Source organism: Aethalodelphis obliquidens, unplaced genomic scaffold (genome assembly GCF_003676395.1).
Source record: "Aethalodelphis obliquidens isolate GAN/ISIS:26980383/991018 unplaced genomic scaffold, ASM367639v1 scaffold22, whole genome shotgun sequence".
In the NCBI taxonomy this organism is placed as follows: Eukaryota; Metazoa; Chordata; class Mammalia; order Artiodactyla; family Delphinidae; genus Aethalodelphis; species Aethalodelphis obliquidens.
In genome coordinates this window covers 6,894,193-6,913,299 of record NW_020837966.1, presented here as the reverse complement: position 1 = coordinate 6,913,299, position 19,107 = coordinate 6,894,193, and the positions used below count along the sequence as shown (strand labels likewise).

The 19,107-nt window shown below is 46.2% G+C and overlaps 3 protein-coding genes across 11 annotated transcripts in view; all 3 read right to left on the bottom strand.

Moving 5' to 3' along the window:
- Nucleotides 1–768: 768 nt before the first annotated feature.
- Nucleotides 769–7,425, bottom strand: HTD2 (hydroxyacyl-thioester dehydratase type 2). The gene is made up of 5 exons (XM_027121201.1): nucleotides 5,304–7,425; nucleotides 5,119–5,203; nucleotides 2,693–2,769; nucleotides 1,930–2,008; nucleotides 769–1,478 (listed from the first exon to the last, which is right to left on the bottom strand). The coding sequence occupies exon 5, from the start codon at nucleotides 1,301–1,303 to the stop codon at nucleotides 797–799; it is 507 nt and encodes a 168-aa protein (XP_026977002.1). The 5' UTR covers nucleotides 1,304–1,478; nucleotides 1,930–2,008; nucleotides 2,693–2,769; nucleotides 5,119–5,203; nucleotides 5,304–7,425; the 3' UTR covers nucleotides 769–796.
- On the bottom strand, nucleotides 769–8,529 carry RPP14 (ribonuclease P/MRP subunit p14). Of its 5 annotated transcripts, none has more exons than XM_027121205.1 (6): nucleotides 8,221–8,529; nucleotides 5,304–5,422; nucleotides 5,119–5,203; nucleotides 2,693–2,769; nucleotides 1,930–2,008; nucleotides 769–1,478 (listed from the first exon to the last, which is right to left on the bottom strand). In XM_027121205.1, the coding sequence occupies exons 2-6, from the start codon at nucleotides 5,378–5,380 to the stop codon at nucleotides 1,422–1,424; spliced, it is 375 nt and encodes a 124-aa protein (XP_026977006.1). In that variant the 5' UTR covers nucleotides 5,381–5,422; nucleotides 8,221–8,529; the 3' UTR covers nucleotides 769–1,421. The 5 variants fall into 5 exon arrangements, with proteins under 5 accessions (XP_026977006.1, XP_026977004.1, XP_026977003.1 ...); XM_027121203.1 differs by having other exon boundaries at nucleotides 5,304–5,401; nucleotides 8,221–8,528; XM_027121202.1 differs by lacking the exon at nucleotides 8,221–8,529 and adding an exon at nucleotides 7,939–8,195.
- A 6,745-nt stretch (nucleotides 8,530–15,274) lies between these two features.
- Nucleotides 15,275–19,107, bottom strand: part of ABHD6 (abhydrolase domain containing 6, acylglycerol lipase) — a 59,744-nt gene continuing 55,911 nt past the window's right edge. For 4 of the 5 annotated variants that reach the window (XM_027121199.1, XM_027121196.1, XM_027121197.1 and 1 more), the window contains exon 10: nucleotides 15,275–16,396. In XM_027121199.1, coding sequence (XP_026977000.1) covers nucleotides 16,220–16,396 — 177 coding nt within the window. In that variant the 3' untranslated portion in view covers nucleotides 15,275–16,219. The remainder of the gene's footprint in view (nucleotides 16,397–19,107) is intronic. The other variant, XM_027121195.1, reaches the window with a different exon arrangement.

Here is a 19,107-nt window from a genome sequence, read left to right as displayed (position 1 = left end):
GTTTTTGTTTTTTTTTTAATGGCACCTCATGGGAGCCTGGACACAATGTCCAACCTTAGAATCACCTATGATTTTCTTTTTTTTTAATTAATTAATTAATTTAGTTAGTTATGGCTACGTTGGGTCTTCGTTGCTGCGCGCGGGCTTTCTCTAGTTGCAGAGAGCAGGGGCTACTCTTCGTTGTGGTGCTCGGGCTTCTCACTGTGGTGCCTTCTCTTGTTGCAGAGCACGGGCTCTAGGTGTGGGCTTCAGTAGTTGTGGCACACGGGCTCAGCAGTTGTGGCTCACAGGCTCTACAGCGCAGGCTCAGTTGTGGTGCACAGACTTACTTGCTCCACGGCATGTGGGATCTTCCTGAACCAGGGCTCAAACCCGTGAACCATGCACTGGCAGGCGGATTCTTAACCACTGTGCCACCAAGGAAGCCCCACCTCTGATTTCGTCTAGTCACTTTTTCTTTGCTTTTTTTTTTGGCTGTGTCACACAGCTTGCGGGACCTTAGTTCCCCAACCAGGGACTGAACTCACACCCACGGCAGTGAAAGCCCAGAGTCCTAACCACTGGACCATCAGGGAATTCCCTATAGACAGATGATAAACATACTTAAGCCTGTGTGATGCATAAGGCCAAAGCATAAGTGGACAATGGAACACCCCTCTATCAGCTCCCCTCCACCAATGTGGGTTTATGGGTCCATCAGCCCCTCCTTGGTGAAGAACAGCAATCCCTGTTTTCCTCAGAGGCTGTTCAATAACAGTAACACTGATGTCTGAACTTGCATCTTTAAAGACATATTTCAGGATGTGGGAGCTTCTGGGACCATAACTTTAACCCAGCCTTCCATAACAGTCTTTTTACTTTCTAGTACAAAACATGACACTGCAATAATAGCAAGGAACCGCTTCAGCTTTTTCACTTCTGCAGAAGCTAAAACAACTTCCCCAACATATAAAGGCGCTGGAAAGTTAATTTCCTGGGAAAGAAATACACAGCCTGGCCCTGGCATTTTAGTACCTAGGAGAGCTGAAATAAGTCCATTGATCAAAACTCCATGTACAATCGTCTTTCCAAATCTGGTGTGTTTTGCAAAATCTTCATCCAAATGTAAAGGATTGACATCCCCTGTTAATTCTGAGAAGATAGCCACATCCCTCTGTGTGAAGGCCCTACTGAGTTCAGCCCGGTCTCCAACTCTGATGTGCACACGCTGTAAGTGCTGCCTGTTTAGCACTGCTTGGTTCAGGCAGATACTCCTCTGAAGCCTACCCCACCCAAGGCAATGGCTAGAAATTACTGGGAGCATCTTCAGAGGTCTCAAATTCCATCAACAGGAGCTTTTAGGCTGTTTCAGTCTTCACACATTATGCTGGCACCAAAATGTACTTTTGAGAGCGAGGAATACTTCTGAAATTGAAGACTACTCAATTCAATACTAGTTCTCTACTGTTACCAGATAATGCAAGGAGAAATGGAGAAACCTATAAGAGAAAGAAAAAGTTTAAGGCAGTATCAGGAGAAAACTGCACCACAACACAGTACAATGTAGAAACATGCCCTATTCTATAGGTTAAGCCAAAGTGAGGTAGTAGCATTTTAAAGAGCATCCTGAGAGCTAGCCTTAGATAAATAAGTGGTCATGATAAACTCAGAAAGAGCATTCCAATACATTAGGCGCTAGGCATTAAGCAACAAAAGTTAAGACTTTTCCACAGGTGTTCCAAGTTTTATTCCCAAACCTCCCCCATAAAATTTAAAACCTAAGTGCTTTGTCTCACATTTTTGTAATTAATGAAGCCCTGAATTTTCCCCTCCCAGCTGGATGATGTTAACAACACTAGATTTATGCAAGCGCAAAAATGAGACACATATTAATAAGTAGTTTGGTCTACTACTCAGCTCATTTGGAATATGTGAAGGAATGGTCTTTACCTGAATCACTCTGAAAGCGCATTTCTTGCCTTTATAGGATCCTAACAGGGTCAAAGAGCTCCACAATTTGACAAGACCACTACGGAAAGATCGAGAAAGCGTAAGTAAAGATTTGTCCCTGCAACATCTCCCTAGTACTTTTGTTTATGATGGTCCAGAAAGTAGTTTCTACCAGAAAACCTATTTAAAATAAGAAAACTTTAAAAATAAAAGCACAGGGCTTCCCTGGTGGCGCAGTGGTTGAGAGTCCACCTGCCGATGCAGGGGACACGGGTTCATGCCCCGGTCCGGGAAGATCCCACATGCTGCGGAGCGGCTGGGCCCGTGAGCCATGGCCACTGAGCCTGCGCGTCCGGAGCCTGTGCTCCGTAACGGGAGAGGCCACAACAGTGAGAGGTCCGCATACCGCAAAAATAAATAAATAAATAAATATAAAATAAAAAATAAAAGCACAGTATGTCAAAGGCAAAGAAAAACATGAACCTCAATCAGGAATGTTTCTAAAATATACACTTCTGAGTTTGCAACCCTGACTATCAATTGGGAAACATTATAGTTGTAAGCAAATCACAAGTTTGGCTCTCTAGGGTGTAAGTTCCTGGTGGATGAATGTTCATATTCTCCCCAATTTAAACTTCCAAAAGCTGGCTGGAGTTCACAATGACAAAATTCTTCTCATTCTCAGAGGAGAGCACCTTTGCTCTTTTTTTGCCATCCGTCTCTCTGCTCTGTTAAACTAGAAGTGTTCCACTGTCTGTCGTACCTGCTGCATATTCTCAAGATGGCTGACAAGGTCTTCTCTTCGTAGGTTAGAATGTCCAAGGGTAAAGCAGCATCAACCTAAGTATGGAATAATGCTGTCAGCAGACTATTATCATCATTACTCTTGAACTCTAATAACTAATTCTGTCAACTGCTTTTCTTCTCCAAAAAATCAGTATTTTATTTAATGGATTGGAGTACTGGGCCTGCTTTTTTATAACTTCCCCCTGCCTGGAACATTCTTCCTGTACCTCTTCATATTGCTAAGGCCTCTTTACCTTTCGCAAGTCTTCGTTTAAATTGCTCCTTCCTTGATTCCCAACTGCTTGCTACGCTCTTTCACATACAGGACCCACATACTTCCTATTTCAAGATACTCATCGTTCTTGCCATTAATTGTTCAAGATGGTTTCCTATTAAAATAACCAAGACCATGAGGCAGAAGCCATGTCTGTTTGTTTACAACTACATCCCCAGGAACCAGGTTTTATACTTGACATATAGAGGGTGCATGGATTTTTTTTCTCATACTTTTTATTTTGAAAAATTAGTCACATGAGATTGCAAAAAAAATGTGCAGGAAGATTCCATGCACCCTTCACTCAGCCTCCCCCAGTGTCAACATCTTGCATAACTACAGTACAATATCAAAACCAGAAAACCGAAAATAATAAATCAGAGCTTATCCCAATTTTGCCAATTATACATGTACTCATATTTGTTTACATGTATATGTGTGTAGTTCTATGCAATATTACCATACAGGTAATTTAAGTATTACCATTATCACGATAAAGAGCTATAGCATCACAAGGCTCTCTCCTTCGACCCCCTTTACAGCCATACCCGCCACTCCTCCTCATCCCTAAACCCAGGCAAACACTTATCTTTCTCTAGATTATATAATTATGATAATTATGTTATTTCAAGAGCATTATATACATGGAATCACCCAGTATATTACTTTTTGGGATTGGCTTTTTCACTCAGCGTAATTCTCTAGAGATTCCGTCAATTTGTCAGGTGTATCTATGGCTTATTCCTTTTCATTACTGAGTATATTCCACGGTATGAATGTACCATAGTTTGTTTAACTATTCACCCACTGAAGGGCATGTGGCTTATTTCTATTTTGGGGCTCTTACTAATAAAGGTGCTATGAACACTTGTGTACACGTTTTTGTGTGGACATAAGTTTTCATTTCCCTGGGATACACAGCCAGGTATGCAATTGCTGGGTTGTAGGGTAGTTTAAAAACAACTACCATAGTTTTTTAAAGGAAACTGCCCAACTGTTCCAAAGTGGCTGCACCATTTTACATGCCCACCAGCAACGTATGAGTGATTTAGTTTCTCTGCATCCTCACCAGCATTTAGTGTTATCACTATTTTTCATTTCAGTCATTCTGCCAAGTGTATAGTAATGTGTCATTGTGGTTTTAATGTGCATTTCCCTAATGGCTAATGATGCTGAACATCTTTCCATACCTGTGCTTCTTTGCCAACTGTACACCCTTTTTAGTGAAATGTCTGTTCATATCTTTTGCCCATTTTTAAGAATATTTTTTTGGATTTTGGCTGCACCGCGCCATGCCATGTGGCACGCGGGATGGTTCCCCAACCAGGGATAAGACCCGAGCCTCTGCGGTGAAAGCGCCGAATCCTAACCACTAGACCACCAAGGAACTCCCACTTTTGCCCATTTTCTAATTGGAGTGTTTGAGTATTTTTCTTTACTACTGAGTTTTAAGAGATCTTTATATATTCTAGATATTAGTCCTTTGTCAGACATGTGGTTTACAAATATCTTCCCCCCAGTCTGTAGTCTGTTTTTCAGCCTCTGAACCAAATCTTTTGCAGAGTAAACGTTTTTATTTTGATGAGTGCTTGATAGATTTTAATTTGATAGAATATGTATCAGGAAATAATTTCCTGAGAATCATCTGTCTTTGTTCTCTCTTCAAAACTCTACTTGTTTTCAATTGAATGCGAAAACAGACTACTCAAAGTGCTGGTCTGTGATAAGGAGCTGCGCCAGAGTGGAAATCAACAATATCAGTGAGCACACTGTTTATTTCAGCTCAGTTTTTTTTCATTGGAGACTGTCTCAGTAAAGGAAACGGTGTGCTCATTTACATTCTGGTACAAGCCACAACAGGCAAAAAAACCCCCAAAAACCCCAGCAGTTTGCAGGTTGCCAGTCTACACCATACTTTGAGTTGCACTACACTAAACATTTGTCTAACAACTTCTTGTCAACTAGAAGGCATATGAGAACAAACCTACACAAAACTCATCACTTCTGAAAGTCTGCTTCTGCAATTTCAAATGTGGTTTTAAAGTTTTAAAATAATGTTGGGAAAAGTGTCCTTTCACTATGTCTTACAAAGACCTTAGGAGTGCTCAAACTACCAAGTGATTCCATACCTCTCCAAACAGGTCTTTCAGGGCTGAAATAAGCAGCTGTTTGAACTGTGCAGCATTCAGTCCAATGCCATGATCTTGAAATTCTCTGTAAAAAATATTTTTTAAAAAATGCATTGCATTAAATTTCATGCCATTCACATTCATAAAAGAGTAGTCGAAAATAAAACTCAGGAGACTGAACTTACAGGTGGACTTTCATGTAGTGGTGCTCAGAGGGATTTCTGTAAACTATTCTTTCATATGCGGCAGCTGGGGCTGGCATCTTTTCCAGTGCTGATCACACCTACATGAAGGGTCAAGGGGGCTAGAAATTACCAAGACACAAGCTATTTTTCACTTTTTTAATGAGAATTTGACCTATATGATTTTTTAAAAGAACTCTTAGTACAATAACTTATCTAATTCTGGTCAAACTGATGTTACCCATACAGACACAATGGAAGTTTCTATATTTTATATATGCCAAACCACTGTACTCTTATTTAATCCCAGCAAACATTTTCCCTTACTGAGTACCCAGCTCTGTGCTAAACACTTTACATGACTTAGGTCATGTCTTCAAAATGATCCCATGAGCTAAAAGCTATCAGTATTCCCATTTTTGAGAAGTGAACGCTGAGGCTCAGCAAAGATAGCTAACACCTGCCCAGAGGCACACAGAGATTCCAACCACTCCTGAGCTGCCTCAAGACCACTCTGGCATGATGCCTATTCATACCAAAAAAAAAAAAAAGTAAAAAGCGTAAAGGAGTAAAATCTGGGACCGAAGACCCTCTTCTTATTTACTCTGTCAACGTAGAACACTAACAGAAGAATGAGGGGTGGTAGTTCTCCTGGCCTCCCGCACGTTGGATTTGCCTGTTCTCTGTCTAGAAGCCAGGCCTGTACAGGGCTATTTGGCAGCCCTGCAAAAGACTGAGCTTAAACAGCAAAGGTCTTAAGAAGAATTCTGGAACGGACACTCAAGCCATTTCTAACAGATCTGGAACTTTCAAGAACTCAGAACATGCTAGTCCCCCTGGAAAGAATCCCTGTCCTTTGGCTCCACCCCTACCTCACTCTCACTCTGGATAGCTCCTACTCATCTTTCAAATTTTAACTTAAAGTTCACCTCTTCCAGGAATACTGCCTCTTCAGGGAGGTCTTCTGTGACACCCTAAGTTAGGTACTCTTGTTACACAATCTCTTAACATTGTCTATTTGTTTAACATCTGGTTCTCCCACTAAAGGGACCAGGAAACTGAGGCCGAACCAAGGAAACGGACTTTTCCAAGGTCACATAGCTATAGACCAGCATTTACAAAAACCTCTCTGGGCCCACTTCCAACTACCCCCAAATGATGACCTCAAGAGAAAATGAGAAGTCAGGGTCAAGCAGGTACATCCAACCATCCATTCAACAAACACAAATATTTACTGAGTTTGGCACAGAGTATTCATCACTTTCTGAATACAGGACTGATCAAATGGTGGTAGTGTGAGGCCTGTATGTTCAAGAGTTATCTTTGGTTTCAGGACTGCAGCAATAGTTACCTGGTGCTTCTCTCCCCATCACCAGAGTCTCCCCGACTAAAGGGGCAAGGAGAACAGGACCCTCAGTCATTCCATTCATTATCCGGCACACGATAGGTGTTTTTTAAGTGTTACGGACTACCCTAGAGGAGTTGGCTGCTTGAGGTAGGGGAGTGAGACTGGACTGGGGCTTAGGATGCCAATAACAGCAAAGATTTCAGGACTACTCTGGAAATGGATAACGGTGATAGTTGTACAACAACGTGAATGTACTTAATGCCAATGAACTGTACAGTTAAAAATGGTAAACTGTAGGTTATGTTTATTTTACAAAAAAAAAAAAGACTGAAGGAGCAAGTGTTTATTGAGCAGTCACCTCTGACAGGGCTAAGCCTCAGGGTGAGTGATAGCTCTGCCCTCTTCAGGTTGTCCTGAGATTAAAGGAGATGGTGCTTGTGAAACCCTCCCTACAGCCCGGCATATTCACCAGGCTCACCAGGAAAATGTGAGCACTTCCATGGTGGCTGTCATCATCATCTTTGAAGTCAGCCTTTTTGGTGGCTGTAGGGATGCTCATTACCTGATCTACTAGTAATAGGTGTCCCTGCTTCCCTCCCCAATCTAGTCTCTACAGCAGCCTGAGTGACCCTACTAAAAACCATCCAAGCCACATCATTCCTCTGCTCAAAACCTTGCAAAGATTCCCGTTTCAGAGTAAAGCCAAAGCGTTTACAGCCGTGATCTGGACCACTGGTTCCTCCCACCACCTTGACCCCACGTCCTACCGCTCTCCCCTGCTCAGTCCCACCACACAGGCCTCCTAGCTTTTTCCCTCCCGCCTCTGGACCTCCCTCCTACTTTTCCACATGCTGTAAATACTCTTCCTCCAGATAGCCACACGGCTCATTCCCTTGCCTCCTTCATGGCTTTGCTTAATTTCATTCCTCCATTTATTCCAGTAGCATTTAGATCTAATGTCATCCCCCCATGCCACTGCTCTACTTCTTCCTCATAGCATTCACCACCCTCTAACATAACTGTGAAATTCATTTATTCTTTATTCGTACTTCCCTCCCCCGCCCTATTAGAATATACATTCCAAAAGAAACAGGCATCTTTCTGTCTTGTTCTCTGATGTTTCCCGAAAACCTAAAACAATACATCGCATACAGCAAGCATTCAACATATAACTTTGGGACGAAGTCAACGATTTACAAAAATACCCAGAATCCTCGATCCCGTACTGTTGGGCACTTAAGTCGTTTTCAACTTTCTTAGACTAACGTCCGCCATTGATTTAGCGCCCACCTGGAGGCCGGGCACTTGCGCTCTGCACACGTGACCCGTTCGGTCCTCTCAGCCGCCCTCCGCGACTAAGACCGCGTTGTAGAGAAGCCCGCGGAGGTTGGCGGCCCAGCCTCGCCTTCAGCCCTTGTCGTCCGCGGCCGGAGCGGTAGGTACCGCTAATCGCTCCTCGCTGCCCGCCGTCCTTCCGCCTTGCGCATGCGCCCCAGGCGCGCGCGTCCATACGTCACCAGTGCGGCCAACTGAGCCCACTCCCGGAAAACAGCCGCCCTGCTATCCGCCTACCCGCTCTCCGTCGGACTGGTCTGACGCCTCCCGGACTCCTTTTCCCTGCAAGAATCCACCAAGACTTGGAGCTCCCCCGAAGCCTACGGCCCGAACTCCGGGGTGTTTACGTTTGGCTCCTCTCTGTCCCGCCCCCGGATGTGTGACGTCTAGAGAGGATATGATGTCACCGCGCGAAGTTCTCCTAAGGACCCAGGCGTGACTCTGAATCTGAGACTCTCCATGCTTAGTGCCCTCTAGTGCCCACGCTGCAGAAAGCCGTGTGCGCAAATGTTTGCATAGGGTAAGGGACTCAGGGCATGTTTATTGTGCCCGAGAGCGTGCTTCGTAATCATTCATTTATCTATGCCTTCATTCGTTCAAAAAATTTATATCTAGCGTCTCTTCTGCTGAGCATCTCCTAAATAAAGCAATCCCCAAGGACAGAACCGGTTCTCAGTGTCTCTTGTGACTCCCAGCGCATAGTAGGTGTTCTGTCTGGGTTGACATAAAAAAACCCAGATGGTCCTATTTCCGAATGTAAGCCAAGTTTCATCTATTCGTTTATTGAGTAAGTACTTGCTGAGCCCCTATTATGTACTAGGCACAGGCAACAAGACGATATGGCCCCTGCACTCGTGAAACATATCGTGTGTATTCAATAATCAAGTGCTTACTTTGTGCCAGGTACTATGCAAAAAACTTTATATATGTTATCTCATGGAACTCTCACACAGTCGTAAAGTAACTATTATTACGATCATCCCCATTTTACAAAGGTGGAAACTGAGGTACAAGAGGCTAAGTTACTTGCCCAAGATCACAGTTATAAGTGGTGGATTGGGCCATCTGACTTCAGATGGTTTTCTCCACACGGCACCGTATTACCACCAATTGTGTGATATGAGTCAGGGGTATACATGGGAGAGGGCCTCGGGGCTGCCAAAACTTGAGTGTAAAGCCCATGAGGTTGGGGCCTTGTCTTTGTTGGCTCACCACTGCTATCCTGTGTCTGGCACTCAACTCCTACCGCGTTCTCTGAAAACTGAGTTCCCTTGACAAGTTTATGATTAATCTCCCTATCCAAAACGTTATTCCCTTTCTTGTCCCACCGCTGTTCCCCTCAGGATTGAGGGGTAGCAAAGAAAAGGGGGGACTGAAACCAAGCACGACCCTGTGGAGCCTTCCCGGCTACAAAATTCCTTCCATGTCTAACTACGAGAGAATTAATCTTGCTTGTTTGAGAATTCCAGGGGCTGAACTTAAGGAGGTGGAAGCAGACCAACCCTGGAATAAATTACTAATTGAGTACACATTAAAAACACCAAGATGACACTGACCAGACCACTGCACGACCCATCTCAAGATGATTATTGGAGCTGACCGTGCTGTTCTGCACATAGCCCCCTGCTTGTGCACTCCTGAAACTCCCTTTTAAAACCTTTGTCCTCGAACCCACAACTAGGAGATGGTCTCAGACATTAGTCCACCATTTTCGCAGGTTGCTGGCCTCCTGAACAAAACAACTTTTTTCACCAACACTTGTCTCTCGAGTACTGACCTTTCGAGCGGCAAGCAGTCGAACTTGGGCTCAGTACCTGCCTCATCCAGTTACACATATGTCTGTGTCTATGTGTGCACACACATACATATATACATAAGTATAATGTCTAGAAGGGTTCCAAGTGGACTGATGGAAGACAGGTGGGGCTGTGTGGAGGGTATAGGAGATGCTCACAATGTTTTAGCATTCATTTTGTTTGATTTATTTTAAAGTGACAGGGCATCACTTTTATAATACTGATAATTGTTAAATAAAATTCAGGACTTGCCCCTAATGGTCACCAGGTGGAGCCGTGGACCACACCCATCTGGATGTCTCTCTTTCCACCTTGGAAGAACAGACTCTTCCTCAAGATGTCAGCTCCAACCCCCACCCACCAAGGTAAGAGAGAGGGGACAGGGAGTGCAGGTTCACTGTCCCTTATCTGCAATCCTGAAATCCAAGAAAAATCCAGAAACCAAATCTTTCTTCATCTGGCATAATGCTTAATCCTACCTGAGGTGAAGCTCTTTATAGCTTTTGTCCCATTTGCTGTGGATATGCATAGAGCATACAGCAGAAATACGAATGCATTTGATCATGTAAAGCTGCCCCAGATCCCACTGGGGGTGTTGCACAACGTATGGTATACACAAAATACCACCTCTGTAAAGTCTGAAATTTCTGAATTCGGTATCACATCTGGCTCTGTGAGATGTGGTAAGGGACTGCAGACCTACACTCACACTAATAGTTGCCCTTCAGCAACAGTTACCCAATCCCAGCCAGCTTTCACCTTGGGTCACTGGGATTGTCACCATGGTGCCACTTCCTGCCCCTAAGAATCCCTTCTTCTCCTCTCATCCCTTGCTGGAGCTTGGCAGCCTTCTACATGTGCCCTGAGGTTCCTAGTCATTGTCCTGAGGGTTTAGAGACCAAAGATCCAGAAACCATGGAAAGAAAGTTTCCTCCAGGAGCCAAGAGAGAGGGGCTGTCCTGTTGCTCAGAGGACATCCTCTCCCTCACCCTGACTAGACTTATGGTCCCACAAGACCCTCGTCCCATCACAGGCACTGGCAACCCCAGGCCCACATCCTGGTGATCTCCAGCCCAGAGAGCAACACTGGGCCCCAAGGGTAGCTGGAGATACCAGGACGGCAGCCCCAGCACCGCTGCCCTCTGGCCCTGACCGCGGCAGGTAACTTGAGGACATTTCCACTGCGCCATCTGTGACCACTCGCACTGCTTTTTTGCCTCCTTTCGAGGAATGGAAGGGTTGTATGAACGTCATCCAGTGTGGGAGGGATGAAAGGGGGAGGGAGAAGCGGCTGATGGGAAAGCCCAGTCTGTATGGTTAAAGGAGTGACGCTGGAAGATTTGAAAGATTGACGGATCAGAAGAATCAGGTTTCCAACTGTTAAGAGTGTCTGTGTGGGTGATGGAGACAGACGGGTATGAGACAAAATGATGAAACAGAGATGGGGCAAGGGGTGGGGGAGGAGAGACAGAGACAGAAAGACTTGGAAAGAGACAGAGAGAGACTATGAGAGTTTTTTAAAAAAATGCTCTCGAACCCGGCCTAAGAGTATATCACCAAACATTTCTGAAATAGACCCAATATATTGCTACTTTTTGAAAATAAATTAATTAATTAATTTATTTTGGCTGTGTTGGGTCTTCATTGCTGCGCACAGGCTTTGTCTAGTTGCAGTGAGCAGGGGCTACTCTTCCTTGCGGTGCACAGGCTTCTCATTGTGGTGGCTTCTCTTGTTGCGGAGCACAGGTTCTAGGCACACGGGCTTCAGTAGTTGTGGCACGTGGGCTCAGTAGTTGTGGCTCGTGGGCTCTAGAGCACAGGTTCAGTAGTTGTGGCGCAAAGGCTTAGCTGCTCCGCGGCTAGTGGGATCTTCTCGGACCAGAGCTGGAACCCATGTCGCCTGCATTGGCAGGGGGATTCTGAACCACTGCGCCCCCAGGGAAGTCCTAAATTGCTACTTTCAATAAAAGACTTGGTCAACCCAAGTTCACGTGCCTGAGGCACAGTGAGGCCAAACAAACTGAAAGATCGGAGTTTGGAGCAGAGAAAGGTGTATGGCAAGGCCAAGCAAGGAGCAGGGGCAGCTCATGCTCAAAAGACCCAAACTCTCCAATGGCTTTGAGGGAAGAGCTTTTAAAGGCAACGTTTGGGGCGAGGGCTGCAGGGTGGACGACTTTCTTCCAATTGTTTGGTGGTGAGGTAACAGGTGATGCTTCAGGAATCCTATTCATCAACCTTCTGGTTCCAACCTGTCTGGGGTCTAGTGCTTGTGCTCAGCATGTAGTCACCATCCTCCACCTGCAGGGGGTGTAGGGTGGGTCCTTAGTTCCAGCCGAGCAACTCAAAGATACGTGTTGGATTGTTATATATATCCCTCCAGGAGGAACTAGGACTGTGTTTTATTACTGAACTATTGTTTCTTAACTGCTTTTACTTTGTTTCTGCATTCCCTCACTTTCCTAATTAGTAACTTCTTGAATCTGCTCTTCAGGAACTCAGGGAAGGCCTAGGAGACTAAAGCCTTTTTCTACAAACAGGAAACAGGGAACACAGAGAGGCTTTTGTACCCCAAGGACTTCCATGGTGGTCCAGTGGTAAAGAATCCATCCTGCAATGCAAGGGGCCCGGGTTCGATCCCTGGTCAGGGAACTAGATCCCACATGCAGGGGCCCAAGGTGTGACCTCAGTGATCTGTGGTTGAAGCTGCCACACACTGGCCTGGTCTAGGCGAGCCAACAGGGCCCCAGGCTCTGCTGGAAATTGAGCAAGACAGCTCCTGCCTGAACCGGTGAAAGCACGGTTTTTGCAAGACACCTTCAATCATAAACCAAGAGGCTTCTCTCTCTTTGTTATCTGTGTGAGCTTGGGCAAGACACTTTACCTCTCCATGCCTTGGTCTCCTTGGCTGTAAAATGGGCACAGTGTCCTATGTCCCTTTTAGGGCTGTGTGAGAGCTTGATAAGTTGATGCATGGAAAACACTTAGAATAGCACCTGGCACATTTATATGATTCAGTCATGTAATTTACATGATTCAGCCTGGCCTGACATACATTACAATTTCCCAGTACTTTCTGGGGACCTCCTTTGGACAAAGCAACAACTAAGTTTCCCTGGGATGGGGAACTAGAAGATAGACTTACACACATGGGCAGCTCCATCCAATGTCTTGCATCAGTCACTCCTGGTGTCACTTCTGCCCAGAACAAGAAGCCCAGACTAACGGGCAGATTGAGTTCTAAACACTGCTGGTCCCTCAGCCTCTTCAACATCTGCCTGGAGGCTCCATCCCTAGCAGCCTGGACAACCCTGCTCCAGGCAGTGAGGGAAGAGCCCACTTGTGATTCCTGGGGCTTTCCACTCTTATTTCAGAAGCTTTGGGCAGTCTTTGAGGGAGGGCTGTGATGATTGACCCCTTTCTTCTTTCTAAGACCGTCATTAAAGACACTCCAAAGGGCCCAGTGGGGCAGTAACCAGCAGGCTCTTCATAATCACAAAGGCAGGAAGTGGGGCTCAAGAGGGAGATGTGCTTTTCTGCTTTCGAGTCTTCCTAGCACCATGGGACCAGAATTGCAGGGCCAAGAGAGAAACTTGAAAACCCACTTTGCAGATTTGTCAAAAACAACTCTCGGGCTTCCCTGGTGGTGCAGTGGTTAAGAATCTGCCTGCCAATGCAGGGGACACAGGTTCGAGCCCTGGTCCGGGAAGATCCCACATGCCGCAGAGCAACTAGGCCAGTGCGCCACAGCTACTGAGCCTGCACTCTAGAGCCCACAAGCCACAACTAGAGAAAACCCACGCGCATCAACAAAGACCCAGTGCAGCCACAAATAAATAAATTTAAAAAACAAAACTCTCAAGGGACTTCCCTGGCTGTCCAGTGGTTAAGACCCTGCGCTTCCACTGCAGGCGGTGTGGGTTCCAGTGACGCTTTCCAGTGACAGTGGAGTGCTTTCCACTTCCAGGTGGGAGCCGTGTCCTGCACACCTTGCCCACTATCCTTCCAGGTGGGATGGCCAGCACATGCCCCTTTCTGGATGACCCCACTGAGGGTGCAGTGCACTGGCTCCTTTGGACCTGATTCTTAGTTCAACCCAGGACATAACAATTCCTGCATCTAACAGGCTTAATGATCTGGGGTAGTTATCCCAGGTCTGGGGCTTCTTCAGGCTTCTTCTTCCCCAAGGAAACCATCTCTCCCTACCCAAACCTATCAAGACTGACTCCTCCCAGAGCCTTACTAGGCTCAGAATTTTTGGTGAATATGGGAGACTGGAACAAGCAACATGTCAAATATCTGCTTTCTTTTCTGCTTCATTGATTTTGGCTCTCATTTGTATTATTTCCTTCTATTTTTTTCTAGGTTTGATTTATTTACTTTTTTTTTCTAGCTTCTTAAAATAGAAGCTTAAATTATTTATTTTTTAGCCTTTCTTCTTTTCTAATATACATATTTCAGCCTATAAATTTCCCTCTGGGCACTGCGTTAGCTGAACCCCACAAGTTTGATGTCACATTTTCACATCTCTTGTTTTTAAGATCTATATTCTACTCTTCCTTGATAAACTAAAATATTCAGACCAAGTCCTGAATTTCAATTTAGACCACAATGTTCACCAAAGTTCTCACTTTATTTCCAGAACTATATGGCTGCAGACTCTGTAAGAAGATTTGAAAGAGTGAATCTCCTGGGGAGTTTAGGTTCCTAAATGCCACAGAAGAGAGTCAAAAGGAACAGTTTGATGACTCATGCCTTTTGTTTTTGATATATAATTTCAGGACTTCCCTAGTAGCGCAGTGGTTAAGAATCTGCCTTCCAGTGGTTTAAGAACCTGCCGGACACCGATTCAATCCCTGGTCCGGGAAGGTCCTACATGGAGCAGAGCAACTAAGCCCGTGTACCACACTACTGAACCTGCACTCTAGAGCCTGTGAGCCACAACTATTGAGCCCATGCACCACAACTACTGAAGTCCTAATGCGCCCTAGAGCCCACGCTCCGCAACAAGAGAAGCCACCGTGATGAGAAGCCCACGTACCACAACGAAGAGCAGCCCCCGCCTACCACAACTAGAGAAAGCCCGTGTGCAGCAACGAAGACCCAAATGCAGCCAAAAATAAATAAATAAATTTTAAAAAATTGATATATAATTTCAATTGAATAAAAATTGCAAACATGATTTCTGGAAATGAAAGTAGCAACTCATATAAGCAAGGTCTTCCAATGCCTGTAGAACAAGCCTTACTTTAAAAAACACATTTTAAAGTTAACAGAACGTCTGCCAACATTGCACTTCATTAAGAGCTTAAAGACAGAAACCAGTAGAGGGATGGGATAGGGAGGGTGGGAGGGAGACGCAAGAGGGAGGAGATATGGGGATGTATATGTATAGCTGATTCACTTTGTTATACAGCAGAAACTAACACACCATTGTAAAGCAATTATATTCCAATAAAGATGTTAAAAAAAACACCAAAAACCAGAAACCACTTGCATGTTGCTGATCTAGACTTATTAAATTTATTTTATGTCATTGTGGTCACTTTTACAGCAGTTTAGATTTATTTTCAATCACATTACTGTTCACAGAATTCACAGAATTCATTAACAATCTAGTATTTTACATCCAAGGGTTTTCAATAGCACAGCAAGATAGAAAAGAGGTGCTTGGGAGCGGAACCCGAGTCTGATTATTTAGATAGATGTCTAGAACATTATTGCTTTATTAGTTCTTTTTAAAAAATAATAAATTATTCCCAGGGAACCCACCCTGCCAGGTGTTCTTTGTACTGCAGCTGTCCCGGGTTCACTCAAGACATACCTGACACAGGGGTGCTGGTCAAATCACCCACCTGTGTTCTCTGCTGCTCTGAGAGCTGGCAAGGCAGAACACGCCCTTCTGCATGTGTAAGTATTTTCTACAGCCTGCCGTGTTCCTCCGTGGTCTTGCAGTTGACGGGCTGCATTCACATATGGGACTCTACGTAAACTTAAATTAGACATAAACGGGAGGGGCTTGGTGAATGGGGACTAACGCTCCTAAAACAGCCACTGAGCATGCATGGGAGAGTGTCAGAAGCAACAGAAATACCTCGAGCCTCAGTCTGTGAGGAACATCTTAAAGAAAATGTCCTCGGTGGTTATGGTCCAATGTGGGCGCTTTGTGACATGAACTTGAAGACTTCTGGGTAGATTTCATAGATGGGTTTTCTTATTTCGTTCCATGTGAATGTGCATTTTGTGAAAAACATCTTGGAGTTTTCCTCATGGCCCCCGAAGCTCTGTGGATCTGTAGAGACTGGGGCTGGAGGACTTGGCTTCCTCAGGGACGCTGGCGCTCCCACCGCATTTGGGGCAGGATCCCTGAGAAGTGGTGGCTGTGTCAGATTCTGGAGATGGTAGTGGATGCTGGGTACGGAGCGCAGGCTGCCACTGGGGCCTCAGTCCAGCTTCTTGTCGTTGTCTGTGCTGTGCACAGAAGCTAAGAAGTCGACAATGAGCTTGGCTGTCTTCCTGGGTCTCTCCATCACCACCGAGTGCCCACAGTTTTCCAGGAGCTCCACCTGGCAGTTGGCAATCGACTTGGCCAACATGTCCGCCCCAGACACGTCGAGCACCTGCAGGATGAGAGAGGAAACTAGACGGAAAAGGTTCAGACCCCTGTGCGCTCTGTGGACGGAACTCCCATCCAGGCCTGGCAGGGGTGATTTTTAGGACGAAGTCACTTCAGTGTTGGGGCTTGTGGCTCTCTGACGGAAGTGACCACATGCCTCATGTTTTATCCTGCAGCTCGGCGCTAGGAGGTGTGCCGCTGGCGGCATTACTGAGGTGGAAACACAGACCCTGCCCTGAGGACATCCTGGTCTGGTGGAGAAGCCAGACAGGACAGCAGACAAATGCAGCACGATGTAGCGAGGACTCTGATGGGGGAGGATCCTGGGAGCTGAGAAACCACACAGGAGGGGAATTCATGGAAGAGGGAGCAGCCCAAGGGTGGGAGGTCATGGCAAATGCAGGGGACAGCAAGGAGCCTGGTGCTGTCTGAGTGGGGATGGATGTGGGGTGGGACAGAGGGGGCCCACTCTTCCAGCCACGCCGGGAGCCAGGCCTCAGTCTGAGGGCAGCTGGGGGCCGTGGAGCTGTGTCAAGGACAGCGGCCAGTGATGTGATCAGGCTGGGCCAGGAGAACGCACCCTGCCCCTGGACTAGGGGAGCCCAAGCTGTGGGGAGGCCACATAGGAGACGCGCAGAGGGGAAGACTAATTATCACAAGCTGGAGGAGTATCTCCTGAAGGTCCTCTGGGGGGTCCCTGAGCTGCGGGACCTCCGGCACTGAAGTTTGTTAAAACGGGGAGTGCTTTTCCAACCACTTTTCCAGGCCCAACACCTTTTGAACAACGCAATTGCATTTTCACCTGGGTTACCTTGCTACTTTAACGCCAACCTGCCGACTTTCTCCCCAACACATTCCTTTGGTGTCGGGTTTGTATGGACTCCCCTTCTCTTAGTCACTTTCACCTTCAACTCATCCCAGACAAGGCGGGCCCCCTCCATCCATAAGAGCAAGAGCAAAACCCCAACAACCTCGAGCACGGTCTGTTTTTGAGCTTTAGTCTCATCAACCCAGATCGTTAAAACCAAGATTTGCCGCCCACTGGGAAGCGGGGTGAGCAGAATGCAGAGCACCCTGGGCTGCAAAAATGCAAAAAGGAACAGCTAATGGGGAGCATGACAGGAGTTCGCCTCTCCCTGTTGGTCCCCGAGAGCCCACATCACCTTTGGGATTTTTAGAATGAAGAAAGGCCTTCATTGTTCTGACTCTGATTTCTGACTGAATGACTCCCTGCTGGCCCAGCCTGGGTCCCACTTTTCCTATCAGGCGTCCACAAAGCTGCTTTCAGTCCCTGGCTGGTGCGAAGGAAGCACAGGAGACCTCCCTCCTCTGGATGCCCTCGTTCCTGTGCTGTGCATTCTCGGCTGCACCTGGCTGACGTGAGACAGCTGCACGTGGACGACGCCACCACCGCTGCCTCCCGGCCTGCGCCAGGCACACAGACCTGGCTCCCCCTCCCCAGTCTCTTCTCCTGGGTCGTCCGCAGTCGTGAGCCTTTGTGGTGCAGCCTGACTTCCTGCCTGTGCTTTCACACACATACAGTGGGGATGTGCAGCCTGCCCAGGGCTCACAATGGTGGCTTTCACCTTGGTGTCCACAGGGGAGCTGTCTCAACGGGGAAAGCTTTACTCTAATTTCCTTTCTCACGACTGTCAACAGCATAAGACTGCTAGATACCCTTTAACAGACACTGTAATTCTGTCTGCCTGTGGGCTCTATTTCCCACCGTCTCCTCTTGCTTTTAACTTTCCAAGAACTTTCAATAAGATATGATTTCTAAAGAACAGTGGCAAACCAAAGGGGAGCTTCTGGGGCATAAATGAGTATTTCTTTGGAGGGCTTATTATGGGTTGATTGTGCCCCCTCCCCAAATCCATATGCTGAAGTCCTAACCCCCAAAACCTCAAAATGTGACTTTATTTGGAAATAGGGTCATTGTAGATGTAATTAGTTAAGAAGAGGTTATACTGGAGCAGGGTGGACCCCTAATCTAGTATGACTGGCATCTTACAAAAAGGGGAAATTTAAACACAGAGATGCATAGGCACAGGGAGAATGCCACGTGACGATGAAGGCAGAGATGAGGGTGATGTGTCTATAAGCCAAGGAACACCAAAGACTGCCAGCAAACTCCCAGAAGCTTGGGGAGGGACATGGAACAGACTCTCCTTCAGAGCTCCCAGGAGGAACCAACCTGCTGACGCCTTGATCTTGGACTTCCAGTCTCCAGAACTGTGAGACGGTCAATTTCTGTTGTTTAAGCCACCCACTTTGTGGTACGTTGTTACAGCAGCCCTAGTAAACTAATAGAGCCACCTGACAAAGCCTCTGACCTAGCGATTCCACATTTAAGAACTGACCCTTCAGATATGCTCTCAATACTCCACAAACACACATGTAAAACGATGTTCACTGACGTGTTGTTTAATGGCAAAATTGAAAATGACCTAAGGGACCATCAATAGGGCACTAGTTATATATACTGCAGCAGAGCCATATAATGGAGTACTGTGCAGCTCCCAAAAAGAACAGAAAATTTTGTTTTGGGCAAGGATCGTTCACGAATGATAAATCTAAGGGGAATGTTTGATGACGGGCAGGATATCTGCACAGTCTCAGAGTGCCTCCCCCCAGACCGCTTACCAGTTGCCAGGGGAGAAATAATTACTCTAGATGAAGAAAACAAGACGTCGTGACCAGACAATCAAAATTCCC